Below are 24243 nucleotides of genomic sequence, written 5' to 3'. Positions count from 1 at the left end.
AAAAGAGTTCAGAACATTCATCTCAATGCAGCCTGTTACTATTCAATGCGTAAATCAATGTGGATGCTTTCTTAGATGCCTGTGCTTTCTTTTTCCTCCAGCAATTGTTTGAAGAATCGGGAACAAAGCATCATTTTCCACATATCTTGATAATTTGACTTTCATCCAATAAACTATGCAATCATTTCTGAATATACAGTAGGGCTTCCATTTCCCCTCAGCATAAAAACAACTGAAAAGAGGTACCTTAAGCTAGGGGAAGCTTCAGAAGAAGTTTCTATTGCAGTTGAAAGGGAGATGCTGCACTTCCTACCCCCAAACAGCCTCTGGGGATTAGTTTATTGGTTTCTATAGGATTGTTCCAGAATGCATGTGTGCATGTTCACTTTTTCCCTCTCTGTTTTGCATTGCAGGAAATTTAGTCAAAATTTAGTTGCACAACTCTGGTACTTTGTAAAATGTATTTATTTTGGATTATCAGCATATCAGATACGCTGTGGCTATCCAACCCGTGTACTTGGCAATTTCCTCACGAAAAGTTATAACTATGTAAATCTCTTCTTATTTCAAGGGTGAGTTTATATACACACTATATTTTTTCTTTATTTTACTTTCTTTTTGCTCTCTCCTCTCTCATATTTTGTTTCTCATACAGTACTTTAAGGTTTTCTCTTCTCGGGATGTGCAGTTGTTTAATGTGATGAGTTGACTGGTTTATCAGATTTGGTTTACCAGATGGTTGGTAATTGGCAGATCTGGTTTATCAGATTGATGACTGGTTTAACAGATTATTAGACTGGTAATTGGTAAATCTAATTATTAAACAATTATGCGTATTGTATAATTAATTATACAAATCTAAGCATCATAAATGATAAAAATTATAGCTAAAGTCCAAACTACACAATGCAGTGAATGTGTGTGTTTTGCCCTTCTTGCCCTTTCTTTAAAGAAAAGTGTAGAATACCACTAAATAACCCTATCCTACCTAAATCCCTGAGTGATGATGCAGTGGCACCAGTGCAGACAACACTGCACCCCATGGAGGAATTTTGCTGCTAGAAGTCTCCTTGGGATTAAAGGGACATTTGTCCCCTTGCCTCAGGGTAAGCCCTAGCAGCCTCAGTGGGTCAACTGGAACCTGTGCCAGCAATATTGCTGGCGCAAGTCCAAGTTGATCCATGCAGGCAGATCAGACCAAGGAAGAGGGTTTGAATTCTACGTCTGCCATTGACATCCACCTCCCTCTTTGGTCCAGTCTGCCTACCCCCACCCCATTTCTTTCCTATTCAACCCCCTCCCTATGCTCCTCCGACACTTTCCACTCCTTGTGCCAGGCTTACCTGCTCCAGCAAGCCTCTGTTGCTTCACCAGCACACACAGGAAGGCTCCAGCATTGCCACAAAGCTCTTTTACGGCACTATTACAGTAGCCAGCACCAGCAGAACATGCATTCCACTGGCACTAAAGGTAAGTAGGATTGGGCTGTAAATCATACAGTAGTAGGGGAATAGGAGGCTTTAAAAGGCCTCCTTGCTGCCTTCTGATTGCAGTTGCGTCCCCCCTCCCCATACTATTTAAAAGAGAAAAAGAGCTTCAATAGAGTACAAATTCTTTAGTGTTCTTAAAATCCATCCAAAAAGTCTACCTTTAAATAGTCTGAAATATTGTGTTAGATACAACTGTACACTTCAAAGTAAAACTGATTTATTTACCTGTGGTGATCTCTCCATTTAGATTTCGCCTGGTACCATTTCTAACTGAGTTGAGGGCAGTAATGGACTGGGTTTGGACAGATACCACATTGAGTCTTTCTAGCTGGATCTGTGTTGAAGATATCTATGCTCATATATTCATCCTAAAGTGCTGGCGAGAGTCTGAAAAAGTAAGAAAGCTATTTGTTGCTTAAGCATTTTTTTCTTTGCATCTATATAATGATGGGACAGATATATATTTTCAAATGTAAGATATATATTATATATCTATTAAAAATGCATATTCCTGAAAAGGGAGTACATCTCTGTACAAAAAAATTTTAATCTACCCCTGTATTATTGATAGCATTTCAAACTTTTGTGCTCAACTAAATTTTTTTCAACTACACTCGCAGATAATTATACTGCATACAGATAAACATTTAACTGTGCATAGATAATCAAGGGACTGTTTGAGTCAAGCAAAAACTGAAAAAGTAAAAGTAACAGTAATTTTGAAAAAACAACTCAGGACCTGAGTTACTTTGGAGTCTCCAGGATAACTCTGAAAAGGGCCACATTTCCCGGTTTGAAATCTGGTGGTTCTCCCCACCACGTCACGTCAAAACCATACACTCATGCCCTGGCTGTGTATGTGAGGTGTGTTCCAGAAAATGCATGGTTATAGTCACATTTCTACACCTTCACCTAGCTGGGGGTCTTTCTGACAACCATCAGCCCTCACATTGAGTTACCTGAAAAGGGAGAAGGACAGGGAGCATCTTGACCCCCAACTTGCTCTGCTTCTCTCCTCTCTAAACCACACATCCCCATACAATCATTCTCACACTCAGGCCTTCTCTGGGTAGCTTCAGAGACAGAAGGCACACTGTTGTGAGTTAAAGCACTGGCATGTGAGTTTAAATCAAAGGAAAGTACTTATTGGGGAAGAAAAAGTAACAAGGAAAAAAAATCATATTCTGCGCTTGAGATCAAGAGACAAAATTGAAAATAAAGTAAAAATAGAGTTTGTCTATGGCCCAAAACAAACATGCAGCTATTCTATGGGAAAACACATCCATGGTTCACATCCATGAGTTTCCACTCACATGAGATTTGTGAGCGTACATTTACTGCAATCCAGAGCTCTCCTCTGGCAAAAGTTGTGCTAGTCCTTCCTCCGTTGCTGCCAATCATTCTTTGGCAGACTTCCTGCCTCACCTGAATCCCAGCAGCACTTGTCAGTTGAACAGGGTGGAAGTTTGCCCTACTAAGGGCAGTAATTTCCTGCTTTTGCCAATGACATCAAGATTCACATGCTGTTTGTTTTCTCTGCCAGAGTGCTCAGGGCTGACCCAAATGCATGGGACTCACTGGCCACTTCTTGGGACTTCCAAGCACATGGGCGTAAGATTGTGCTGAAAGCCCAATCAGCCTTGGCCATGCTGACTGCTTCCTTCATCCCTCAGGAATCCCCAGACTTTCAATTTTATCCAATGTTATTGAGCTGTTGTATTTTTGTTCCACTGTCATAGTAAGGGGTCGCTGTTTTCAAAGTTATTGAGCTGCTTGGGTTGTCTCCATGCAGATTCTGTTCTTTGTTTTGTCAATGTCTTCACACTTGTGCCTGCTTCACATCCCTGACCAACCCCTCATAAGTCAAACATTCTTAACTTGAATGTCTGTAAATTGGGAACCTTTTGTATCTATTAAAATGTAAACTTGGATTGGAAGTAGGATTGGAGACATTATTGCAACAAAACATATGCATTGTAATGAACCTGTAGTAACTGTTTGTAATGAATCAGAAAGAAATGCAAGAAAGCTATAACTAGTAAACAAACAAAATAAAGATGAATTGATAGAATGGTTAATATGCTATCATATTCAAATAATGCAGCTTGAATGAGAAACCAGCTTGAATAAAGAAACTTGAATTTGAGGAAATCACCATTATTTTATTTCAATGTTTGCTTATTACAGAGATATCCCCAGCCACGGGGCCAGAAGAAAAAGAAGGTTGTGAAATATGGAATGGGTGGCATGATTGTCGTCTTGCTGATCTGTATAGTGTGGTTCCCACTGCTCTTTATGTCTCTGATCAAATCTGTTGCAGGAGTCACAAATAAGCCTCTGGATGTATCTATCACAATTACCTTAGGAGGTTATCAGGTACAAGTCAATACACTGAAATGTCACTTTTCAATTTCTATATTTGGGCCTTGGATTTGGTAAAATGAATGTTTTTTGTTTGTTTTGAAAAAGGAACAGAACTTAGTAAAGTGAAATACATATACTTGTATTATTGTTTTTCAGCCTATTTTTAAAATGAGTGCCCAGCAAAATAAACTAAAAGATATTGTGGCTCAGAATTACAGTGAATTCAAAAGGAACTTCAAAGATGATTCAGTAAGTAACTCTTCATTTTAAATGTCTGATGTGCTTTTAGCAATTGTTATATTGATAATAAAAGGTGAAGGTTTATAATAATTCAAAACTGTCATTATTAGTAATAATGATGATAATAATATGATGCCATATATGTGCAAAGTGCTTTACATAGAGTGAAAAAATAGGCAGATCAACAACCTAAAAGAGCCAAGTAGAGGAAGGAGAGAAAAGTGAATGCCAGGAAGGATTGGAAAAGCATATGCAGTTATGTTTCATGTGCACTTACTACACGGTAACTAACTTCCCAATCCCATCTCCCACAATTGACACCAATGCAGCTGCATTGACGGAATGCACCCTGCGTCTAATTGGGGGGGGGGAGGACGATCAGGAGGCCTGCCAGAGGTAGGTATTTTTAATTCTTTGGACCCATGACACCTATGTAGCTGGCATACATTTGAGGAGAGAAAGGGGGAGGGGCAATAGGATTTGATGTACATCTCTCTCTGGCCCACTCCCATGCCCTGATATGCCCCAGAGCACCCCTAAACCTCCCCATCCCAGACCCCACCCCCAACCTACTGCTACCTCTACTTCCCAGAGCCACTGCAATGCATGCTGCACCTCTCACCATTTGCAGCAGTGCCCTAGCTTTTGTGCCACTGTAAAGTGCCTTGCACTGCCAGGATGCTAGTTCCAGCAGTTCACGGTCACAATAGGATTGGGCCAAAACCTAAGTATGGCAAGGGCATTGTGCCAAATGCTTCACAAAAAGATAGGTTCTGCTGGGAGATTTAAAGCAGCTAGCATCACAGAGGCATTGTGGGAGACAGTTCCATGCTCTGGGGCAGCTAGGGAGAAAAGGCAGTTTTAGGAAGCAAGACTGCTGAGGTCTGAAAATGGACAGCAAAGGAGTGAGAAGAATCAAAGAACCAAGACTATGTGCTCAAGCTATACCGGAGTGCCCAAACTCCGGCCCGCGGGCCACTTGCAGCCCACTACAGGTCCCCATCCGGCCCCCAGGGGGTCTCCCCATCTCCAGTGGGCACTTGGCCCTCACCCCAGCCCATGGTGGCCTGCCGCACGAGCTCCACGCCTTACTTTCCCTCACTGCCGCTGAGCTCAGTGGCAGCAAAGGAAAGACAAGCCCAGCGCGTGCGCAGGGCCTTTTATAGTGGGAAGGTGAGACTTGCAGGTCTCAAGTTACTTCCCACTATAAAAGACCCTGCGCTTGCCAGCTGGTCTCTTCCTGCCTTGCCCATAGGCTGGGCTGGGCTCCGCTCCACTGGGCTCCGCTCCCTTCCCCTCCCCTCCTACAACCTGAGCCAGGGGACTGCAGAAGAGAGAGAGATCCCCTTTGGCGGAGAGGTCTCTCCCTGCCTTGCCCATGGGCTGGGCTGGGCTGGGCTTGCCTCCCCTCCCCTCCCCTCCTGCAACCTGAGCCAGGGGAGTGCGAAAGAGGGGAGGGAGCCCAGCCCGCAGCACATGTCTCCGAGTGAGGGAGGGCTGGTTGGCTGGCTGGCTGGCCAGGCAGGCAGCAGCAGCAGCAGCACATGCCGCCCTAGCTAGCAAGGGAGGGCGGTTAGGTGGGCAGGCAGGTAGGCATGCAGCTGGGCGAGCAGGCAGGCAGCCCAAGCAAAGGAGGGAGGGCAGGTGAGCAGGCGGGTGTATGTGTGTGAAAGTGTGGAAGATCCCGCCTTCATTTGTGTGTGTGTGAATGGGATCATAAACTGGCATGAAGATCCCCCCCTTATTAGGGTGAATGGAATCATAAACTGGATTGAATTCATTTTCCTAATGATTTATGATTATATATTATAATCTCTAATATATTCATTTATGTAAATTTATTCAAATTTGAAATGTAAATTAATTCTTTTTTTCCCCAGCCCCCAACACAGTGTCAGAAAGATGCTGTGGCCCTCCTGCCAAAAACTTTGAGCACCCCTGAGCTATACAGTGAATAATGAATTGCCAAAGATAATGAGCCACCTTGGAGCCTGGGACAAATTTAAAAATGATGCCCCTGTATGTCATACCAGTATTTTTTTATTGAAAAATAAACTCCACTGCCTCCCCAACCCCCAGCCTCTCCTGCTTACCCCCCTGGTTGGCCCCCAAGCCCCCGGAGTAATGGGAGCAAGCAGCCAGAGACTGCAATCCCTCCTGCCCTCTTGCAAAGAGTGATATTTTGAATTCAGAGTGCCAGCTTGGATTCAGGAGACAGTTGCTCAGGGTTTTTTTTCTGCGCCTCCCAGAGGTCTCTTCAAAAGTTGAATGGTGACCAAAGTAACAATTGCTCCTGAGTATCCTCTTCCCTGATGCAGTGTTCATGTTGCTGTTTGGTTTTCCAAGGAGCTGGAAACAAAGAGACAGGAAAGAAGACAGAATGGCAGTGGAGGAAGGCTTGATGCGAATCTGACTAAATGTGGCTCATCTATAGTAGTGATGATGGCAAAAAAAATCTTACTTTACTACCACCATTGCATACATACAGTCATACAGGTTTTTTGAGTGGGTCAGGGCTGTTGTATGCTAGGCCTTAAGGTGAGGTGGAAGATCCCTCAATTGCCCACTGTGTTCAGTTTGTGAAACACTTGGTGGATAAAATAGCTCGAATCTGGTTGACTTTGACTCCATTTTGAGTGTAGCGCCAGCAAAGGTGACCGCAGCACCTGCCTGTTGGTTTTTTGTTTTTTTTTAATTAATACCTGTTGGTAAGACCTAAAAGTGTTGGGAGGATCTTTGGAAGTGTGCAGCTAATTACACGTACATTAAGGCAGTGAGGGTGGAGTTGGATGAGTGGTTGGGAGCTGTTATAAATTCCTCGCCATGACTAAAGGAAGCAGCAGTGAAGGGGCTTCTGAAAAAAAAGTTTCATTGTGCCCCATATTATTAGATTATCTCCAGTCTGTCTCAAATTTTCCATCTGGGAAAATGCTCAAGTGCATAGTTGCAACCCAGTTCTAGTGATAGCAAGATGATACCCAAATATTTGGATCTTTTTCCATAAAAAAGCTTCAGGCCTTTTTTTATGGCACAGAAGCAGGTTTGACCACTGTAGTTGATGATCTACACTAGGGGGTGCATTCCTGTTGGTTCTGCTGGTGTGCTCAGTGACTTCAATACCATAGGTATTCTGAAACGCATCTCCAGGATGGGGATCAGGGGCAGTATATTGCAGCAGTTCTAATCCTTCCTAGGAAATAGGTGCCAATCTAGTGCTGGGAGTCAGTTTTGTCCCCCATGCAATTCTACATAATTCTACAACTACATAAAACTGCTGGGAATAAATCATCCAAAAATTTGGAGTTCAATGTCATCAATATGCAGGTGACTCTTCCTTTCCATCTAGTTCCAGCAAAACTGTAAAAGTGCTAAGGTGATGAGGGTATGAATAAGGACTAATAAACTAAAGATTAACCCCAGGCAAGAACAGAAATACTCTTGATCAGGGAATAGATGTATCGACCTGTGTTGGATGGGGTTGCATTCCCACTGAAATGAAAACTTAATTTCTGGGGTACTGCACCCAGCATTGTATCTGCATTGTTCAGCTGCCACGTATGTATGTTGAAGAGTACCTTTACCCCGTTTAGCCTGTTGCACCAACTGTGTCCATTCCTTGAGATGGCAGATCTGCCCACAGTTACGCGTGTTCTAGTTCAATCACCTTGATACTGAATGTTGCAGCCTATGCCACATGAGTCTTCTCCTGAAAAGTGTCTGGAATCTATAGTTAGTGCATAATACTGGAACATTCCTGCTGAATGGAGCTGATCCTCTGTGCCCCTCCACCCTTAGTGATCATAAAAACACCAACAGCCCTGTGAGGAGAATTTTATGATTTTTATGTTGTCGTCACTATATTATATTGTTTTATATGTTGATTTTAGTTTGCTTGTACTGTTTCTAACATCTGCCGTTAGCCACCTTGGTGGCCCCCACAGAGGTAGAAAGGTGGGGTAGAAACCTCTTAAATACCTCCACCTCTACACTATTTATCCCAGCTGCAGTGGCTGCAAATATGTTTCCAGGCTCCACTCAAACTGCTAGTTATTAAAACCCTGAACAGCTGAGGCCGGAAGTAAAGAAGTGTCTCCCTCAATATGAGTCTGTCCAGGGATCTGGAGAGACCCTCCTACATGACCTTCTTCGTGACAGCACCCAGGTTGTGGGACTCCCTGACCCACAAGTTCTGCCTTGCCCACACTGTACTTGCTTCCCATTAGGGAATTAAGAACCCAATCCTGAACAGTGCGTGCCAGCTTACCACTGGTGTGCACGGTCGCAAACATGCCATAAGGCACATTTGCTGGCCCAAGTGCTGGGCGATTGCTGGTGGTAACCCAGCGCTGGCCAGCACTAGGCTATCGCTGGATGGCCCATTGCAGGGCTACTCGCTTTACCCAGGGAAAGGGGATGAAAGTCCCCTTCTACCGAGGAGCCGCCGGCAGCTGGCTGGAGCACACAGGATGCAGCGGCAGCCATTTTTGGCACCACTGCAGCCCCACACACTAGGCAGCTCAGGATTAGGCTGTAAGTCTTTTCTTTTTAAGTTAGCCTTAAATCTGGATTGGGGGGGGGGTTGCTCTCTCTGTCTACTGTATTGGATTTTGTTGTAATAGTGTTTGTAGATTGAAGATCTTAATTGATTGTGAGCTACTTTTACAAGAAGAAAAGGTGAGATGAACAATATCTTTTTAAATTTATCAAACTTTCCTATTATATTGTTTACTATGAGTATTGTATTGGCAACCTTCAGTCTCGAAAGACTATGGTATCGCGCTCTGAAAGGTGGTTCTGGCACAGCGTCTAGTGTGGCTGAAAAGGCCAATCCGGGAGTGACAATCCCTTCCACACCGGGAGCAAGTGCAGTCTGTCCCTGGTCTGTCTCCCTGGCTATGGGCCTTCCTTCTTTGCCTCTTAGCCTCAGACTGTTGGCAAAGTGTCTCTTCAAACTGGGAAAGGCCATGCTGCACAGCCTGCCTCCAAGCGGGCCGCTCAGAGGCCAGGGTTTCCCACTTGTTGAGGTCCATCCCTAAGGCCTTCAGATCCCTCTTGCAGATGTCCTTGTATCGCAGCTGTGGTCTACCTATAGGGCGCTTTCCTTGCACAAGTTCTCCATAGAGGAGATCCTTTGGGATCCGGCCATCATCCATTCTCACGACATGGATTCTCACGACATTCTTCTTACTATGAGTAAGGAAGGACATATTATGAGGGATATTAGTCTATGCAAATGAATTGACGGTTAATCCTCCACTTGATTCACATAATGAGCAAACATTTTGCATTATATGCAAATTGTGCTGTCAGCATATATGGTCCTGCAGTATGGCAACCCTGTATGTACTCCTACTGGTAAAAGCTTCACAGTAAGGAAATAAAAACTTAATTGTCCTCCTTTTACCTTTATAGAGTTTGCAGTTTCTAGACAACTATGGGATGGAAGATATAACAGTTGCACAGCTAGAAGGGAGTTCAAATTCCTTGTGGACCATCAGTCCTCCCAGCAGAGACCAAATGATTAAGGAGCTCACAGGCAGTGGTGACTTTTTTGTATTTGTTTCATGGAGTATTCACAGGTATTGACTTCACCAACAGCATGTAGGGTTTTTCCTTATTTGTCCTGAGAGTGTGTGGCATTGCTGCACCTCTTTTATCCTGAGTTTCTTTAAGATCTTGTACAAGACAAGGTTCTGCTTCCTTTAAAGCTTTATTTATATATATATTTAAATGTCTGTACCCTAAGCAGCTGGTGACAATATTTGAGAAATTCTGTTGGGTGCTCAAACTTTGGGATGTGTGAAGCAGTCTCTTTAAAGCAGCAGTTCCCAACCTGTAGTCTTCAGACCACAGGTGGTCCACGGGAGCACAGGAGGTGGTCCAAGAGTCAGCTGGTCCCTGCAGTCAGTAGGCAAGCACAGCATCATGCACTTGTTGCTTCGCCAGCCTTCCATGGGCCTTCCCACTCTCCCTTGGTGCAGATTGGCTCAAAATTGGGGCACTCGGGCAGCCATTGGCGATGGTGCCATGACATCATCACATCGCCATGTCCTCCTTCATGCCCTGCTTGTGAGCTTCCCAGAGTTACCAGATTGATGCCACTGTAGGACACAAGATGCTTACTTTTGGTCTAAGACTCCATCCAAAAAATGTAATTATGGGTAATTATAAAAAGTAATTCAATCAGTTCTCTCTAAGTACAACCCATGTGATCAGCATGATACATTCCAGGAGCAACTAACAAACTCCACTTTCTTTCTCTACCCCACCCTTTACAATATATTTTCTTTTTGTTCTTTCAGAAGATTACCAAGGCCCAAATCCTAATTCACTTTCCAGCACTGGCATAGTGGTGCCAATGGGATATGTGCTGCATCCTGCAGTTGGGTGGCAATCACGGAGGCCTCCTCAAAGTAAGGGAATGTTTGTTCCCTTACCTTGGAGCTGCATTGCCCTTATGTCAGTGCTGGAAAGTGGGTTAAGATTGTGCCCCAAGCTTCTTAAAAACTTCAGTACAGAAGGCAGTTTGAAATTGACCTTAGCAACAGGACTGATGACAGGTTCATCAGGATTCAGTCAAGAAGGACTGTCACTGGGTGTCCAAAATACTCGGAAGGGCTCTGGCCAACTCCTGAAGCTCTGCCCAGTGCTCATCTTTGCAGCAGCAACAGCACAACTCTCTTAGCTAAAACAACTGTGCTGCTGAGGCCTTCTTCTGGCACCCTTCATTTCCAAATGGGAACATCCCTCACCAGAAGCCCCTGTGTCATCAAGGGAGACATTCCCATTCGTAGATGAAGGTTGCACAGAAAGGTTGTGCAACAGCACAACTCTCTCAGCTAACTGGGTTGCTCCAGAGGTCCATGTTATGAAGCAGGGGCCTTTGGAAAAAGCTCATTTGTAGATGAGGAAGTTCAAGAACACATTACAATAAGTCACTTGGTTGTTATCTCATAAATGAGCTTATTCCAGAGCCATCATTTCCAACATAGCAGCTTCCCAACACTAAAATAGATACCTTCTCCCTGGAGGAGAGGGCTTACAGTGCTCACATGCTGAGAGTTCTCTCAAGCCTAAGGCAGTCCTGACTGCCTATGCAAGTGACAAATGCAGCCTTCTCAGTATATCTCAGTTTTTGTATCTTATGCAGCCTTGTATTAACCCACGGCATGTTTATTACTCTAAACTGAGTGCACCTATAGGTTGCAACAGGGGGCATCCACTGATTTGAGGGGGCCATGAACAGTCCTATCTAGTTCAGCATGTTGTTTCCCACAGTGGCCAAATTGATGCCCTGGAAAGCCTATTAGCATGACATTAGCAGAAAGGCAATACAGATTGAGTCTCCTTATTTGGGAGAATTCTGTTCCCAGAACTCACATGGATGGCAAAATTGCATTAAAGCAAATCCATTTAAAAAAAATTGTCCCTATGCTAGGTGATTTTAAAATAGCCTTGCTGACCATTGTGATGTAAGACAGACTCATTAGGCAGACAATCCATCAATCAGTCTCTCTCCAGGCACTTAGAAAGGCTTCACTCCAGAGCCAGTGACCCCTCCCTTCACCCAGGGAGGGAATGCAAGGAAAGGGAGGAATGCAAAGTGATTATCTTTCTTTCATGTGCTCAGGGCGAAGGGAGGGGTCACTTGCCTTGCAGTGAAACTGTTCTAAGTGCCTGGAGAGAGAATGATTGATGAATTGTCAGCCAGCTGCCCTCTCTCACATTAATGAGGCTATTGTTAAATGACTTTTTCCCTTTGATTTGCAGGGGCCCTCCTCATCACATTGAGATAAAACCACAGCTAAAAAATCCTTGGATAATTAGGTTATACCTGTATGCTCTCACAGCTGCTTTTCAGCAACTGATTTTCAGAGATCCATATTGCTTCTGAACCTGGAGGATACTCCTTGTGTACTAAAAAAAACTGAAAACCTAGCAGTAGCTTGTTCCATTATAGTCTTGCTCCCTTGTCCTGTCCATATGGCACTTCAGTTAACTAATAAACTATTGCTATTCATTAGGCACAGGACTAAAGGAATCCAGGAGTAACACCTGGTGCAGTTGTACCACTTCGCCCAGTAATGTGATTTGCTATGTGCATCTGTTGAATTTCTGTCTGCAACAAGCATTTTAGTTGCTGAAAAGCTATTATTTGTACCGCTGCAGCTAACAAAGATTTGTAGGTTTGAGATCTCAATGAAATATGACAATGCAGACCATATTGTGTAGGGAGAATATAATTTAAGTGCAATAATTTGCCTGAACTTTATATTTATATGTTGATGAGAAATTGAATGTTATAACTAAAATCCATACATTTTTATTAAAGAAACCAGTCCCTTGGAGCAAAATCAGAAATATCATCAGATAAACTATCTATCAGCCTACCAATTGCTGCAAGACAAAAGATTGCTAAGATGATGCAGAATGACTCCAATATTAAATATGTGTAAGTTATTTTCTTTTTGCTAATATTTCCATGTTCCATGCTTTCCATGTTTGCTAATATTTTTATTTCTATTACAAGCAAAGATTAAATTGCTGATTTGAGCAAAAACGATAATACAAATCCTATAATTTTTTTTCTAAAACTCTTGCCTTTTTCAGTGCCTTTCTGAGTACTAAGTGCCTTTTTGAGTACTACTCTTATATTTAGCATTATGGAGGAGTCTAGCAGCGCAATCCTAACTAACCTATGGGCTGGCTCTAAGTGTTGCAAATGTGCTGTAAGGCACATTTGCACTAGGGGCATGTCATGACATGCAGTGTCAGTGAAGGGAGGGGCTGATCGGGCCCAAGAGGGGGGGAGGAATGGCAGCAGCGTCTGTCACCAAATCCTACGCCCCCTCCCAAGCCACTCCACCTGACATGGTCCACCTTGGTTTTGTGCCTACTAAAGCCTGGACTCTCAAGGATACCACAGTGGCCATTTTGGCGCTGCTGTTCCTCACGGTGGCCCCAGACCTTAGGATTTGGGCTGTCCATCAGCTCAATTGGATGGATAGTAGCCTGTCCCTCCAGCTGGTTAGTGCCCCTTGGCAGCAGAGGAAAATAGATTCCCTACCCAAGAAATTCTCCCAGAATTGCAGGAATGTTCCTTCAGGCAGCCAAGTTCCTCCAGTACTTGTAAACTAAATTTTTATGTGCATCAGATATACAAGTTGGAGCAAGAGATTGTTAATTGGTCTACAGTTTATTTGTATAAATAGGTAAACATAAAGATTTTCAAATTTATTTTTTGTGCACATGTTCCCTAAGTAGAAAATTATAAGGTGGCTGACAGAAAAAAAAAACATTGGACATGCCATTAAGTTCAATGTGTTGACAGGATGACAAAACCACCTGAACAATGAGACCAGATTGATACTTGGGAACTCTAGTTAGGGCATTTTTCACCATAATAACCACATTCAACAAAAATTATAAATTAATTTATGTTTGTAATTCCTTTAAGTAATTTTCTCTTACAGGGATATAGATGATTTATATCCACATTATGTCAAGGCACCTAGTGATGCAGTTGCAAAACCCATAAAGCAGTTAACTCGAGGTATGAATTTTCAGCAGTGTGCTACTTCTTGTTTCCACTGGGAAATTTCCACATGTTCTCTGATTATGGCACATTGTGATCTAGCATGCATGGATTTATTGGCTGCGTGGATTGGTGGGTGCTCTTGCCTTGAAACATTGATCACAGATTAAGCTGGGGTTTGGTACTTTCCAGCTCTACAATTCTGTTATTGAACTCACAAATACACACTAACACTACCTCTGGTACTATATAAAAGTCTAAGCTGGAGGTGACCAAAAAACAGGTGTGGGTTTATACTGATAGGAAGAGAGGTTTGGATGGTTCCTGTAGGCCTGCTTTAGTCTCTCATTTTTCCAGTGCTGCCTGTGGCCTTAATGAAAGGCAGATGGAAAGGGATAATGTGATAGTTTCCTACTGTGTTCTGCAAGAGCAAAGGCCAGGCCTAAGAGAATGAGGATGTCCTCTTCACCACCACCACCACCACCACCCCCGCCTTTGTCATATGATAGCACTGCTGGGCCCATGAATTCTATTGCTGCTTTGGGGTGGCCAAGGTGGGGGTCTTTATCTCCCTCATAAGTTCCTATACCTGGAGCAGGAATTGGAGCTCCAGTTTCTATATCTGGAGCAGAGGGAGAGCAGCTTTCCGTGCTAGGCTGCTGCCATGGTCTCTTAAGGCAAATGCTTTCCTTCCTCACTTGCTTCCTCTTATCTTCCCCCTCCTCATGCCAATTAACACACATAGCTGCTATTAGATTACTTCATAGGTTGTACAGAGATAGCCAGTTTATGTATCTTCAGGCACCATTTCAATCTGGGAAATTAAACTATAATCTGACCTCCTTGTGGATAGTTAGACACTATAGTTTATTTATAATTTATATCCCACCCTTCTCTAGTTCAATGTACTCAGAGTAGCTCACACTCAAATATATATCATAAAATACATTTTGTGCAATTAAATTGCATTCCCTAGTGTTAAAGGCTTTGTAGCTCTGAAACACACATGCTCACATCAAATTACACCATCAATGATGAAGCATGATTTAGCACACATGGTGTTTCATTGCTTTCCTTAGCAGCTATTGAGGCTGGCATTGTACATACCATATCCAACAAGATAGATAACATTAAAGGATGGAGCATCACAGCTTTCAGCAATTTTTTTTTTTAAATGTGAAACTGAGCAGAAATGTTTACTTGAGTGTTTTTTAATATGGTAACCACTTCCCTCTTGTGGTGGTTACTAAATTAAAACAAAACAAACAAAAATGCCTTGGGGTGGGAATCAGCCTATTGCTCCCAGTTGACCATTGCTGGGTTTTATGCTCTTCTGAGATTATGATAATTTTCTGGTAAGATATTTTCACATTGACAAAACTTTCTTTTTTTAGACATCAAGGCAGAGAAACGCATTACTGTTTCACTGAGCACAAGTGACAGTTACGAGTGGTGGGTTCTAGATCAGCCGAACAAAATATTTAAGGGAGCCGCCGGCTTGGAGCTTTTTGTGTTCAGCGACAAAGTTAGTCCTCCTAGCCTTGGATTCTTGGCTGGCTATGGGTGAGTGAGCTCTTTGTACTAACACTGGTTTGTTACATGGCATGTTTAAATACTTTAGAATATAGCTGTTTCTGATTATGGCATGCTACTACCTAGAATAGGCTGCCTTCCTGAATCTGAGACATATATATGAGAGAGAGAGAGAGCGCGCGCTCATGCATTCCCTCCCAGCCCTCCAGATTTTGGATTGGTTATGGCCAACTGTCATGACATCACTGTCAAACCTATTACCCAATGGAGAGTATGACCAAGGGACTTACCAAGTTTAAACAGGCATTTTTCAACATCAGTTAGCTTTTCAAGAGAGTCTCCAGTGTTGTACTGTGAAGTTGCCTTTTGTAGTCTGCCTCTTTTACTGGAGTTCAGTTATTTATAAAAGAGATGACTGAGCAAGCTGCTGCTCTCTCTGAAAATATTAGGGGCTTTTCAAGAGTTCCAAATGAAAAGGCAACTTTGCTGCCCCTCTTCCACTCCCACTGCAACCCTCCCCCCCAATAAACCCCTTGGTTTGGAAGAGGAGGTACTGGAGGCTGGAACAGCACCAGAGGCTCTTGTAGATGCATCCTTTCCTCCCAAGAATTCTGGGACTTGACTCCCAAGATCTCTAGTGAGAAAGACATTCCATGCATTATGCAATCCACTTCCTCCTCCATTCATGCTATGCAGAGGGGGAGCTTTGAACAGGAGTGGAAGCAGAATCAAGGAGGAGGCTTTCTAAAGGTAGGAGCTCACATTAATTTGAGCAGGTGTGCTCACATAGTCAAGCATCCCAGCATCAAATTCTCACCCTATTCTATAAAATTCAAATGCTGATTAAACCAAATCATGTTTAATGGTATCTGCACATGTTCTTTACTATTACCCTTTCCTTTTTCCTTTCTTTTTTTCCCTTACTACCCCCACCACCTTTGTCTTCCTCTGTCTGAATGTATGTTGTAAGGTCCTCAGGATAGGTACCTGTCTTTTTGGATGCAGATGTAGAGGGGGTCACCTTAAATAAGTTTAACTGATTAGTAAAAATACAGTAGACCTAAAACACTTAATTTTCAAGTCCTATTTTCTTCTCAATATGGTACCCAGAATTCACCATTTCATGCTTGCACTTGAAATATCTGTAATTTTTTTTCAAAATTCCTTTTCTTTTGCAGCATCATGGGATTATATGCTTCTGTTGTCCTAGTAATAGGAAAATTTGTCCGTGAGTTCTTTAGTGGGATTTCCCACTCCATCATGTTTGAAGAGCTTCCCAACGTGGATCGCATTCTGAAGTTGTGTACTGATATCTTTTTAGTGCGAGAGACTGGTGAACTGGAACTGGAGGAAGACCTGTATTCCAAGTTAATATTCCTGTACCGCTCACCAGAGACTATGATCAAATGGACTAGAGAAAAAACAAATTGATCTTTTTTGGATTCACATTGCAAATCAAGATGACTTCATCTGATTTTTTTTTAAAGCACAACTTTCTCTGAAGAGTGAAGCCTTTTGTAATTGGGTAGCAATGAAATTTTTGTTGATAGAGTCCACTTGGGTCCTTAGAAATCCATGCTGCCTTTCAAATGAAAGATGAAAAAAGCTAGTTTTTATTTTCAGATGTAAGTAACATCAGATAAATTTGCTTTTCAATTTAGTGAACAAAATATTCTGCATCCTTGAGTGGCCAGGCATACATCTTGGGCTTTAGTTCACACTCTGAAGAGGAAAGGAATGCTACCACGGCTAAATTAATGGAACCCTCACTTGTTCTGGAGTCTTGGATTGTGCAATATGCTGGTTTGCATCACTGGCTTTCAAAGGACAACAGTGGTCTGAGTTGCTCTGTTAGAAAATTGAAAGCAGTGAGTCACAGTGGATGCTGAAGGCAACTTTATTAAAAGCATTTCTAGAAAAAATGTTTTGTTTTATTGAAGATTCTGCAGATATACCTCTGGAAGGAAAAATCAGCAACGTTCTCTTTAACTGCCTTATTTTATTTGAACAATTTACAGGATACATTGAAACATCAGTGACTTTACTCAGGAAAATAAAAACTGTCAAGGTTTTACTAGTGGATAAGAGATTATGGTGAAGCATTGTGATATTCTGCTGGGCCATTTTCTCCAAATCACTGCTACACACTAGAGAGGTGGTGTTATTTAAGCCAGTGGAATCTTATGAGAATCCCTTTGATTTCTTAGGAACATTTCAAGACTGAAGAGGGTGATCTTTGTCTCTGCTTCCCACAAAGTGATTTTTCCTATGTTGATGTGTTAATGCAATGATCTGGCTTGAATCTAATATTTCCTTCCAGTGTTTCAGGTATACAAACATGTTTACATATTCAAGTCCACATTTTTACATTCAAAATGGGTTTTTTAAATTCCCAATCATGAAGAAAAGTATATATAATGAGCTTGAAATAATGCCTTTTCTTAAATTATTACTGTTGGTCACACAGGCCGTTCACCTGAGGACACTGTAGCATGAACTTTTAGTGTTGCAATGTAGTTTTCATTCCAAGATTTAGGAAATGCAGTTTCTCAACAGCAGCAAATCATTGAGTGGGTAAGATACGCTAAAGGGTTATACTGTGTCATTTGGATTCCATAATGACTTCAAATAAAGCACATGTTGCAAAGTAATTTTTTCCTATGCTTGTTTACACTGAATGGAAACTTCTTTATATGAATTTAAATATGTCTAATTTGTGAGATTGTCAGTAACCTTTGAAGAATCATCTTACAGCCCGATCCTATGCATGTCTACTCAGAAGTAAGTCTCATTAAAGTCAATGGGGCTTACTCCCAGGAAAGTGTGGATGGGATTGGGCTGTTAGCTATTTATCCTGTGTTGATTTACTAAGTTGCTAGAAGTAGATGACACATGGCAATTGAACTGAAAAGGTAACAGTATGGTTACTGGCACATTTCAATCTAGGGTTGTTTGTTTAAATAATACAACACAACGTAGTAATACTGTGGCATTACTCACACAGTTGATCCTTCCATGAAAATATTGCTGGCACCTTTTTATACTGTGAAAATAGCACATTTTGACACTAGGAAGTGTACATCAAATTAAACCACTCCAACATATTGTACCAAGAAAACACATTGTGAATGGAGCTCATTTTAGGATATTCTAATTTCCTATCAAATCATAATGAAATTGAGACACTTGTTGCAGAGATTGATTAATAAAACATATTGCACTTTTTGTTATTTTGTTTAAATCAGTTGCCAGTAACAAGGAGTACTTTGGCACGTAGAAGCTTGAAATATTCACATATTTATGAGGTGCCTCAATGTATATGAAATGTGAAATCCTATATACATTGTGCTCTACATAATGGGGCCGAGCCAGCCATGAGGCAGTAGACGGGCATAAGAATCTCCCCTGCTTGCAGAAGAGGACATGTGTGGGCTAAGCCAGTGGTCATCATTATCACCAATCCTCTTCTCTGCTTCTAAATTGAAGCAGACAAGGGGTGCACACATGCCCCCCCTTTTGAAAGTTGCAGCAGCAATGGAGGGACATATTCCGAGCCATTTCCCCCAGACCATCTGACAGTCCTGCTATTTCTGCCATACATGTCAGAACCTTTCAGCCTCATGGTTTAAAGCCATTTTTTAAACCAAGAAAGCTAAAATATTCTTAGCAGATAAATATAATAGTTCATGTATCTGACAAAATTGACTCAGTTCCATGAAAGCGAATGTTAATAAGCTAACAAATAAATGCAACAAACCCAATTTAAACACTACGTTCACCTTGTGTTGAGTTTAAGAATTCAAGTGATATTTTGGATCTTTTTGCTACATTCTCACATACTGTTTCCATGGCATTCCACCTCAAGTTATCCATTATTATTTTGTGATATATTTTGGTGCATAACTGGGTCTTACAGCCCAATCTTATAAAAATCCCACCTGCTAATACAGCCACACTACCAGAGTATGCACTGCACCCTGAGTCCCTTTAAACAAAAAGGTTGCTAGCCCTGTATTTGGCTGTTGTGGCTAGGAGCTGTTGATAGACCAGGAATTTGTCTAATTCCCTTTTAAAGACAATTAAAGCTAACAGCCACCATCATTTGGCAACAAATTATATATCGTTCATAACTGATATAAGTATTTTTGTTATGTCCTGAATTTATTGCCAAATCACTTTCATTAGGATCCCAAGTTCAGGTTTCTGAAAGAGGGAGCAAAATCTACTCTGTTTCTGCTTTCACTTGAAAAACAGTTTCGCTTGACGGCTCTTAGAATCAGAATGTAGAGTTGGAAGGAACTTCCTTAGACACAACTCTATTCCTACCCTGCATTTAGTGCAAGCAACCACTACTGTATCCTTGACAAAAATATTTATTTTTTAATAAATAAAGAGCAACCAGCCTCTGCTTGAAAACCTCTACTTTTTCCCTGCTAGTAATCATCTCTGTAAAAGAAATTTGGTCTGTTCAGCAGCTGATAAGAAATTAGGACAAATTCCACACCTCAAAAATGGCATCTGCTATCAATCAAATAGATCAACATCAATGTGCATATCTTTTCATCACTGTATTCTACAGGACAGAATATTGACACAGTGAAGTCCACAGCTCTTAAAATATTCCCAAATAGTTTTGCCCTTTTCTTCTAAAACTCCAGCTAGCATAGTTGATCACACAAGTATCGGAACAGGTTGAAGTCTTAAATTAAATCACACTTAACAGTAAATCCTTACTGCAGTAAAATTCTGCTTCTGTCTCTTGTACATGCATGTTATTTATAAAGCATACCATTTCCAAATAATTAATTGTATGTATCTTTAAAAAAAAAAAAAATAAGAACACTGGGGCGCATTTCACCCAGGAATGGGCTTTAATGAATACAGGGCCAAGTCTTGGAACACATGAAATAATAAAGCACTTCTCTGTAAGTGCAGGATTCTGTTCTTTAGACACCAAACAACCATCGTCTTCCCCCTCATGCTCTGGCTTAAGAAATATGATTTCCAGGGCATCCAGACAAGCCTGAACCCTGGTGTCTCTTCTTGGCCACTAAGGACTAATCAAGAATTTAACTCCTATTTTGTATAAAGCAGCAACTTCTAGAGAGAGTGTTCCAAGAATGGCAGAACAACTCTGTATGATGTGAAGGTCATTGGTAATCCGCATGGCAAGATGGTGCAGTTTGTTTTGCCTGGCAGATACAATAAAGCCTAGGCTGGAAATGTATCTATCAGTCTGATCGCCTCATAGGCCCCTGTCTTTCTCTACTCTGTGTTCACAAAGATTGTGTAATAGATCTATGTAGACACACCTAGTAGATTTACAGTAGCTGTAAAAGAGAATGTTGCATATTAGATGTTTTTTGTGAAAGAAAGAACAACTTGGTGTTTTACTTCTGATGACCCTTCTTTACTGATTCATCCAATATGCAATTTCAGTTTCTGTGCTGATAAAATTGTAAATACATGTAAAAACTACAACTGCACTGCTTATGAGAAGCTTAGGTAATTCATTGATTCTGTTGCCTGACATGGCAGTGTGAATACAGTGGCAATGTGATTGACAATTAAAAGACAGTAAGAGACCAATACTATTTGTATAATGTAATTATGACATGAAGAAGGACTTTTTCTTGATTAAAAGTTTCTTTTTAACAATAATGATTCTCTGTTGTTCTTCACCCACTGATGTCATCAGTCCAGCAACTCTGACTTTGGCATTTTGGAGAACTGGTTGTACTTCATACTACATTACTTCAGTTGCTAACCTTTGTACAATGAGCATTAAAAAATAAAATAAAGGCAGTGTCGGGGATAAGAATAGGCCCTCAGTTTGGCTGTACTTGTCGTAAGAGGTGACTAAACAACCACCGGGTAGATGGGACACGATAGCCTGGGAAGGCAGCTCATCTGAGAGAAGGAAAACTCTGATCCCAAACCTCCACTGCCTTGTGGCAACATCCAGTTATGGAAAAGGCTTCAGGAGTCAACCTCGAGGCAAAATCCGGAGCTGGAGTCCCTAAGGCAGTTCATGGCTGAACACTGTCACGTTCTGGCAACTCCTGCGGTGCCACTGGAACCAACCGTATTGGCCTCTGCCTTTCCATTGGACCATTTCAGCGACGTGGAGAGGGGGGATTTGCTGCATGGGAAACAGTCTATCCTCCATATTTACTTTACCCAGGCTTCGCGCTCTGGAGAAGACATTCTGTTCCAGAACCACCATTCAGAGCGCGATACCATAGTCTTCTGAGACTGAAGGATGCCAATGCAAAATCTGCAATTTATGTTTTAGAGCAGCTAACATGTCATTTCAAAGCATTCTTCAGTCTGGTGTCCCAGGAAGAATCTGCTGGATCTCCACGACATTTCAGTTATATACATTGAATTATCTTGGCTTCAAACATAGGTTTTGATAGATGACCCTGTTTCTGTGTTTTTGGACAACAGCAGCACTAATGCATCTACTTTACTGCAGGGAACATATGTATTTCCTGTCAGGTTTTGCCTCAGTACCAGGGAGCGAAGCATCCTAACTATTTCAGCAATACTGCTTAAATGATGGTGTAGTAGTTGTCATGTTGAACTTGACCATGGCTCAGTCACTCCCAGCCTAACCTACCTCACAGGGTTGTTGTGAGGACAAAAAGAGGGAAGGAATCATCTATGTCATCCTGACCATATTGGACGTAGGGTGATATAAATATCTGAAAAATAATGTAGCTCTTTCTAGAGAATCATAGTCCTACCATTTCTACATGTTGCGTGGTTGTGTAATTGTCATGGGCACCTACTAGTAGATAATGTTGAGTAACATTACTGCTGAAAGGTGACACAATCTCTGTCCATCAGGAACATGCAATAGTGGTGAAGTGGGAGGAATTTTTGGCTTGCCAAGGTGACCACTTCTTACTGCCTTACATAAGAGCTCATGTTTGGCTTTTTAAAAGAAATATGAAGAACTTGCCCACAGATACTATATGTTTTTGCAGCAGTTGTATGTTATTCCCAAACTGGTGACCCACTGGTGGGTTGCAACCCAATTTTTGGTAGGTCAGTAGCTTGGAGCAGAGCCTCCAATGAAAACACAGGAGGTGCAAAGATCAGATAACTAATTGCCTCAGGCCTTGAAGAAGGTGATCTTCTATCACTTGAAGATAGCATTTAACTTTGGGTGGCGGGAAGGGAGACTATAGGTCCTCCAGCTGCTAGGTAATACTATCTGAATTGGGCTTCTATTGCCTCAACCTAAAATTAATCTCTAGCTTGGATAATATAAAGACCACCATAATAACTGCTAGATTTGATGTGTTCATTCCCCCCCCCCCTCCACTGGTACTTCCTGCAAACTTAAATTGGTCTTGCACAGGGGTGCCCAACATGTCGCTCGTGATCCACCGGTCGATCGCGAGGCAAAATGAGTCGATCGCGGAGCCCTTAGTCTAGTCTATAGACTCTATAGACTGAGGGCTCCGCGATCGACTCATTTTGCCTTTATAGTCTATAGACTAGTCTAGTCTAGAGTCTAGACTTTTCCCCACTCTACGGTTTCAGGGCAGAGCTACCAGGTGGAATGGGGTGGGGCGTGTGAGCCCAAGTCAGCGGCGGGGGGGAAAGGTGGAGCAGAGTATGGTGGCTGGGAAAGACCAGAATTGGTGGAAGAAGCGGTGGCGGCTGGCTGAACTGGCCTGGCTCCCCCCTCCCCTTTGGCACCTGGCTGGTGCGTTGGCCATGTCGCTGTTCCAGTCGGCGCTGGACTTCCTGCCCAGACCAGGCTCCCTGGGGGCCACCAGCCGGGACCAGAATGACTTCGTGGGGCAGGTGGTGGAGATGGGAGAGATGAAGCTGTGCATCAAGCAGGTCATCGCCGAAGGTGCGGGGGGGAGAGGGAAGCCCCCCCCGGGAATGAACCTCTTGGCCCCCCCACCTTCTCTGTTGGGGTCCTTGGTTGGGGTCAAGGAGCCTTATAGGGTGAGGTTGTGGTGGGGGCTCAGCTGCACTGGGGAGGGCTTCCCAGCGCTGGCCTTGGGAGCTTTGGACCCCCCCCGTTGCCAGGGAGGTGGGGTGGGTGGGGAGGCAGGTGAGGCAGGGCCTCCCCCCAGGGGTCCTTCGAAGAGCGCTGCCGCCGTGTGAGGCACCCAAGCTCTGCACGTGGGTGCTTGGGTGGGTGTTTGTAAAAAAACTCTGGTAGATCTCCGGACCTTGCTGGGTTTCAAAGTAGCTCTCGGGCCAAAAAAGTGTGAGCACCCCTGGTCTTGCATATAGCAGAGGATAATCCAGTTAAGTCTTACATAAAATATCCTGCCATCCCTCTCAAGTCTCTTCCAAAATATAGATTTGGGACACTTTTCTATGAATGTCAGGAGCTTCAGGACACCTAGAGAAAGCTGACAGTGACCAGGTCTTTCATTCTCCTTGATGCATATATCCTGAGGATAAATGAGTTCTGTTTATAACATACAACTGTCACCCCCAATGGGTAACCCAGGGGTGTCAAACTTGTTTCATACCAAGGACTGAATGACATTCATGATGCCTGCTGAGGGCCGGAAGTGATGTCGTTAGGCAGGAAGTGATGTCATTAAACAACTCATAACCAAAAATAAGCACTTTTTCTCACTTAGGAATTCATTAACTACAAATAGAAGAGAAAACATGCAAATCTTTATCATATTTCAAGATATAGGGGAGACCAATTTTCGTAGGGCTTGCCCTTTTAGCAGTAACACCTCAGCACTGCTCAGCAGCTGAGAGCCTGAGGGCCAAATAAAAAGCTTCTGCGGGCCACATCCGGCTCCTAGGCCTTATGTTTGACACCCCTGGAGTAGCCCCTTGCCCCACAGCAGACCTACTGAGCCTGTTCACTAGTCCTGCCTCCTCCTCCCTGCTATTCATTCAACCACATGCACACAGGTTGCATTCACAAGTATATACATGCATGACTTTCAAGATCAATAACTTTGAATACAATCCAGCAAACATTTGTTTCAAGTGGTAGCATTGCATTGTGAGAACTTTGGCTCTCTTGGATTCCATGGGGTTTAATCACAACTCAATCATGCTGAATTGTGCCCTTTACTT

General features: G+C 42.6%; 1 protein-coding gene across 1 annotated transcript in view; it reads left to right on the top strand.

The window, feature by feature from the left end:
* The window catches only part of PIEZO2 (piezo type mechanosensitive ion channel component 2), a 247613-nt gene extending 231020 nt beyond the window's left edge, over nucleotides 1-16593 (top strand). The window contains exons 48-57 of the mRNA XM_066623461.1: nucleotides 414-572; nucleotides 1738-1885; nucleotides 3678-3866; nucleotides 4011-4103; nucleotides 5109-5111; nucleotides 9507-9673; nucleotides 12427-12546; nucleotides 13568-13647; nucleotides 15024-15192; nucleotides 16341-16593. Coding sequence (XP_066479558.1) covers nucleotides 414-572; nucleotides 1738-1885; nucleotides 3678-3866; nucleotides 4011-4103; nucleotides 5109-5111; nucleotides 9507-9673; nucleotides 12427-12546; nucleotides 13568-13647; nucleotides 15024-15192; nucleotides 16341-16593 — 1381 coding nt within the window. The remainder of the gene's footprint in view (nucleotides 1-413; nucleotides 573-1737; nucleotides 1886-3677; nucleotides 3867-4010; nucleotides 4104-5108; nucleotides 5112-9506; nucleotides 9674-12426; nucleotides 12547-13567; nucleotides 13648-15023; nucleotides 15193-16340) is intronic.
* Nucleotides 16594-24243: the final 7650 nt, after the last annotated feature.

The sequence above is a fragment of the Tiliqua scincoides genome, chromosome 4 (assembly GCF_035046505.1).
Source record: "Tiliqua scincoides isolate rTilSci1 chromosome 4, rTilSci1.hap2, whole genome shotgun sequence".
Lineage (NCBI taxonomy): Eukaryota > Metazoa > Chordata > Lepidosauria > Squamata > Scincidae > Tiliqua > Tiliqua scincoides.
This window is presented reverse-complemented; position numbering and strand designations above follow the sequence as displayed.